General features: G+C 34.1%; 3 protein-coding genes across 3 annotated transcripts; 1 reads left to right on the forward strand and 2 right to left on the reverse strand.

Moving 5' to 3' along the window:
* The first annotated feature begins 6 nt into the window (after positions 1–6).
* On the forward strand, positions 7–478 carry LOC109588416 (uncharacterized). Its single transcript, XM_020004586.1, has one exon. It carries the CDS (start codon positions 10–12, stop codon positions 415–417), a length of 408 nt encoding a protein of 135 aa, XP_019860145.1. The 5' UTR covers positions 7–9; the 3' UTR covers positions 418–478.
* Positions 479–1633: 1155 nt separating this feature from the next.
* Positions 1634–3958, reverse strand: LOC109588415 (Werner syndrome ATP-dependent helicase homolog). Its single transcript, XM_020004584.1, has 7 exons — positions 3862–3958; positions 3609–3808; positions 3080–3172; positions 2933–3029; positions 2789–2854; positions 2557–2702; positions 1634–1852 (listed from the first exon to the last, which is right to left on the reverse strand). The coding sequence occupies exons 1-7, from the start codon at positions 3884–3886 to the stop codon at positions 1709–1711; spliced, it is 771 nt and encodes a 256-aa protein (XP_019860143.1). The 5' UTR covers positions 3887–3958; the 3' UTR covers positions 1634–1708.
* Positions 3959–4279: 321 nt separating this feature from the next.
* On the reverse strand, positions 4280–5950 carry LOC105314978 (Werner syndrome ATP-dependent helicase homolog). The gene is made up of 11 exons (XM_020004583.1): positions 5896–5950; positions 5793–5847; positions 5683–5736; positions 5124–5225; positions 4994–5074; positions 4864–4933; positions 4761–4814; positions 4653–4708; positions 4574–4605; positions 4439–4516; positions 4280–4395 (listed from the first exon to the last, which is right to left on the reverse strand). Exons 3-11 carry the CDS (start codon positions 5715–5717, stop codon positions 4280–4282), a joined length of 624 nt encoding a protein of 207 aa, XP_019860142.1. The 5' UTR covers positions 5718–5736; positions 5793–5847; positions 5896–5950.
* Positions 5951–6099: the final 149 nt, after the last annotated feature.

The raw sequence follows: 6099 nt of genomic DNA on the forward strand, positions 1-6099 counted from the left end.
CTCCCACTAATGATGTCTGCCGCCTCTTCCCTTAGCAAAACAAACATCAAAGAAGCCAACGATCACCTACAGAAACTTCATCAAAGAATATTTGAGCTGGAAACACAGCTGCAGCTCCACTCACTGCACGTAGAAGACTTGCAACAGACTAACGCAGAATTGCAAAGACAACTAGTAGCTAACAGAGAGTCTACAGGGTCTCTTTTAAAAGAAAAGGAGAGAGAAATAGGAGAGCTAAAGTCTCAATTAGAAGCTAAAGATCTCCAAGTACAAAGATTGCTATCAGCAGCTGAAGAGAGAGATGATGTCATGCTTAAGTTGGAGGAGAAGTCAAGAGTGTTTTATGAAGTTGCTGAACACAGATCATCACTAGCACAAATACTGAGAGTATTGGAAGATATCAGCCAATCAAAATAAAGATATTGTTGTATATAATTCATTATTTTTTGTAAAAAATGTTGGGGCTTGTTCACACCTTAGAGTTGCCTTTTAACACTTTGTGGGCGGGGCTGAAAGTAGGTGGGGCTGGAATGCTTTGCATGCATGCAGTTCAGTAGTTTTTTTTTTCTACAACACGCTTGGCAATAGCAGCACCAATATATCCACCCGCAATAGCTCCTATTATAGTACCAGCAACAGGTACAATAGAACCAACAATAGCACCAATACCAGCACCTATTGCAACTCCAAAACCAAAAACAACTATTTTGACAATGCACCACCATGATACGAAATGGTATGGTTTATCACTGCAACGAATAATACACATCTCCCACAGTGACTTCACCCAGTCATCTGTAGTAGGTAACTTCTTTTCATCTTCTACTCTAGCAATACAATACGGTATTCCCTCCAATACTTCTCTCCTCACACGATTAGAAAGGGAACCAGTAAGGAATGATTGGTATTCTTCAATTTGCTTTTTTATTTCAGCCTCCAGGTCATTGGACTTATTGACACTCTCAAGTGTAATGAATTGGTTTGCTTGTGTCAGTACAACAACTATCTTCTTCCACATTTCTTCATGTAAGACAGAGGCCAGTTCCAAGAACGTGTCTCGATCAATTCTTTCTCCTAACTTGGTACACAAGAGGACCAGATCATACTTTTCATGCCTCCTAATATTTCTTAAATAACTGTGATCACTTCTGCCCCCAAACCCAGCTGTATCATAAACCCTTATCCTAACTCCTTTGTACTCTCCTTCATAAGGATGTATTCTAGATGTGACAGGTGTTGCTCCATATCCAACCTCAGCTACATCCCTCCCAAACATTGCATTGATCAGTGTTGACTTGCCAGCACCAGTAGGACCAACCACTAATATAGTAACAGGCCTTCCTCTATCCATTGATATTCTATCATGCAAAACTCCCAACTTTTCCTCAATTTCTATTGAGAGATGTTCATTAGACACTTCAACTTCAACTGAATTTGAAGGTACCGGGTATAAGCCTTGCAGTCAGTGCTCAGTAATAACTGAGGTATTAACTAAGCCAGGACACAAGGACCAGCCCCTTAGTGTTCATGTGGGAGTATCATTATGAGTCAATTTGGATAAAGAATCATTACTGACCTTTTTTTTAAAACTTTTACAAAAGGACAATAAATGAAAGTACAATAATTCCAACAATTAATGAATGTGTAAATGATACAAGGGCATTAATAGTAGCAGATAAATGAAGTGTTCTTTAGTTGTAGAATTAGTTCAAAAGAACTTTCTTGCTTTCTTGTTAGACCCAGTGTAGTATCCTCTACCATACCCTCCACTGCTGCTGCTGTAGGAGTGGCTCCTTTTAAAAATGTTTGGTAATGATCTCTTACTATCTGTACCAGAAGAACCTGAAGATAACTGTAAAACAAAGAAATTATAATAATAATGATTATTGAATTAAAAATGAATTTTTGAGCACTTCCTGTTCTTGTTAACACCTTGTAAGTGTTAACAAGGTGTTAAAAATTACAAATTGCTTTAAAAAATTTAAAACTTCTATTGATCATTAGCTTTTATACTACACAATAATAATAACCTACTGATAATTGGGGCGAGCAAAAGCGAGCCCCACTAAGGCGAAAAAGCTGGAAGTGCGTCTGTGTGTGTGTCTGTATGTACGGGTAGTCTAACTATTTTTAAAAGTTAATAAAAATTAATAAAAAGCAATAAAAAAAGCAATAAATTCTCTCATGTGCACCATTAATCGCCACGTGTCATTAAAGAAAAGTAAAAAAGAAATGAGTCCAAGAAGCAGTTTAAGCAAAGAAGAAACTCGTCGTAATTGCCGTAGAATGCTCTATAGGCAGAGGATGGCGGCAGAAACTCCTGAAGCAAGAGAAGCAAGGCTTGCTATTAGGAGAGTCAAGGATGGAGCTTGCAGAGATGCCTGTCGTGAAGCAGCCAGGGCTCAGTCAAGAAGAGAGCAAGAGACATCAGATCTACTGTATTTCAGGCATGTACAGTTGCTTAGCTTGCTCATAAAAATTATACAGTACAAAGGCTTGCTTTTGCTCGCCCCTTTAATGTTATACATTCGTCTAGTATTATTCATTGATTCTTACAGTAGGTGAAGTCAGTGATGGTGTTGTAGTTAGTTTATTTCTAATGAATCCACTGGTCACCATCAGTAGTGCTATTGTCATTTTTATCTGCCAGTACTCAATGTGTTCTGGTAACTGTTCTTTAATTGGCTTTAATCTTCCTACGTCTGTAAAATTACAAGTGGACGCCCGTTAAAATAATGAAAGGTTATCCGTTGAATAATGATGAGTTATCCGTTAAATTTTGAGGTACCTGAAGATATAGGAGGCCTCCTTATAGTGTCAGTAATGAGCTTCTCAATCTCTTCAGTAAAACCCACTAATGATAACAAATAATAAATAAATTTATTAATAAATAAATAATAATGATCTTAATATTATTATTATTAATATTTACATTCTCTATAGTTGAGCATGTAGCCAGCTTCATAACAATCCACTAAGTGTCCCATGACAGTCTGAACTTGAACACCACGTCTTGAAGCAATCTCCTCCTATAATACAATAATTAATAAATATATAAATCCTCTATATCTGGTCTTACCACACTGAGTCCTTCCCTTGTATATGAATCATAATATGATCCATTCTTTTCACTTATTGGACCAATGATGGACTTACGAACCTTAATGGCCACCTAATGAGGATGAGGTTAAGTTGGCTGTAACTTGAAAAATTGAAGTCGGAATCAGCTCAAACTTGCTACACAGCATAAGGACATCAATATGTATCAGAAAATGTAATAAAAATTCAGGGTGATTTCGGAGCCATTTTTTGGGAAAAACCATGGGCTATAGTACAGGGATTTTTTCAGATTTTTGATGTTTTCTTAAAATGGCCGTAACTCAAAAAATTGAAGTCAGAATTAGCTCAAACTTGCTACACAGCATAAGGACATCAATATGTATCAGAAAATGTAATAAAAATTTGGGGTGATTTCGGAGCCACTTTTTGGAAAAAAGGTTTCAAAATCTTCTCAAACTTTCTGCGCAATATAAGTACATGTATATGCATCTATTATTATTATTATTATTATTATTATTATTATTATTATTATTATTATTATTAATTACTTGTATCTCCCCAGTATTAGTGTCAGTATCTTCTCTTCCTTTGCTCAGTTCAGTGTCAGTCCTGAGGGTTGGATGAGCAGTACAGTATTCTTTTATTTTCGTTAGTAATTTCATTCCAAATTTGGTGATAAATTGTTGAGAGACTCCGTCAATCAATCGCAATGAATCCTCAGCAGTGGGACGAGATAAAAACAGATTACCTGATGATAATAATAATAATAATAATAATAATAAATAATAATTAATAATATACCTAGTAGTTTGTTTGATGCTATCATGAAAGGAGGTATGTCAGTTTCATGTGCTATTTGGTTTCTGTAATTGACCAGCTCCTCATACAGTGCACTCTGAAATATGACACACCCACCAATTAATTAATAATAATGCTTCTGTCTCTTTGTCTTTAATTGGGACATTAGCTCCACCCACTGCCCCGCCCACATTCTTCATGTTAACTAATAATACATTGTAACTTGAAGGATCATCTTTCAATGGAATTATCAATGAGGAATCACTGCTGGCTGTAAACTATTAATAATAATAATAATGAATATTAATTAATTAATTAATTACCGTGTCTGCTGCTGACGAGGTATATTTTGGATTAAGACTTGAGGGAATCATTGAACTAAAAATAAACAAAATAAAATAAATAAATAAATAGTTTATAATTACTTTTGTTGTTGTTGTTGTTTATCGTACGCTATCATGTCATTGGTTGGTATTACATCAATTGTTGTACCGTCTGGATCTGATTCAAACCTATCATACCACCTGCTCCCTTTAACTTAACAAATAGAATAAAAAATTATATAAATGAATATAATTACTTGATAAAGATACTGTACTACCAAAACCATTAGGAACGGATTCTTCTCTTAAGTAATGACCAGAAATAAGAACACCAGCTGAAGGAGAGGGAGAGAGAGAGAGAGGTGAGAGAAGTTTAAATTCAATATTCTTACCAAATGACTTCCACCATTTCTCAGAATGATGTCTATGAATTAACTATAATTAAATAAATAATTAATTAATAATACTTACAATCCTTTCCCATGCACTGGATGCTTCAATATGTACTTTGGAATCTTTTGTGCTTTCTAAAAATAGTAACACTATGAATATTAATTAATTAATTAATTAATAACATACTGATCCTCTTAAAATTGATACTGTCATTGTAATGCCATAATCATTTCTCAAAGCCTGATTAATAAATTAATAATCAATTAATTAAATATTAATTAATGAATACTTTAATCACGTCCATCAACAGTTTGGCATCTTTTGAATAATTTGTTTTAACTTGAATGTCACCTCGTAAACTAATGAGTGGGCAGAGTCATTAATTAATTAATTAATTAATAGTGACCACACCCACTTACAATCTCCTACAGTTATCACAGCAGTCTTTATGACCTCCAATGTCAGTGGAAAGATTCTTACTGAAGTGTTCCAACAGCAATCTAAATTGTTGAATCAATTAATTAAACCATTAATTAATTAATGAGGTACTTTCTCCGGCATTCTGATGAGCTCAGGAGTGTCATCAGTTTCCTCAACATTTTCTGTTTGTGTTCCAGGAACAATGAATCACTGATGTCCTTTAGGAAGAACCTAACGAGAGAATGAACATAAGAACACATACATAATGTATCAAGAAATGTTATAAAACTGAGGAAATCTCTCCTTTCCATTTTTGGTGAAATTTAAAATCACTTTGACCTGATTTTGGAGCAACTTAAAAATTTTGTAAAAAATCCAAATTTGATCGGAATCAGCTCAAACTTTCTACATAACATAAGTACATGTATATGCATCAGAAAATGTAATAAAATTCAGGAATTTTCTACTTTTCATTTTTGGTGAAATTTGACAAAATCCCTGTACTATAGTACAGGGACTTTTGTCCGATTTTGGAGAAACTTTAAAAATTCGTAAAAAATTCAATTTTGATCGGAATCAGCTCAAACTTTCTACACAACATAAGTACATGTATATGCATTAGGAAATAACAAAAACCATGGTGTGTGTGTGTGTGTGTGTGTGTGTGTGTGTGTGTGTGTGTGTGTACCGGTTCAAATTGAAGTCACTGTCTGAATAAAACATGTAGCACTTGCTGGGAGAACTGGATAAGAAATAAATAAATAAATTATAAATGAATAATGAATAATTAATGAATACCCATCTCTTCCAGCTCGTCCTATTTCTTGATAATAACATTCAATATCTTGTGGAGCTAATAATTAATTAATAATTAATAAATCAATTAATTATTATTAATTACCTGAATAATGTATTATTAGCCTCACATCAGGTTTATCAATGCCCCATACCAAAGGCAATTGTGGCAACAACACACTGTAAACAATAACAACAACACACTATAACAATAACAACAACAATAAACAACAATAAACAACAAACTGTAAACAAGACAATTGTTGTTGTTTACCTGTAGTTCATCTCTCAGGAACTTATGATGTACCTC

The sequence above is a fragment of the Amphimedon queenslandica genome, unplaced genomic scaffold (assembly GCF_000090795.2).
Source record: "Amphimedon queenslandica unplaced genomic scaffold, v1.1 AMPQUscaffold_12110, whole genome shotgun sequence".
In the NCBI taxonomy this organism is placed as follows: domain Eukaryota; kingdom Metazoa; phylum Porifera; class Demospongiae; order Haplosclerida; family Niphatidae; genus Amphimedon; species Amphimedon queenslandica.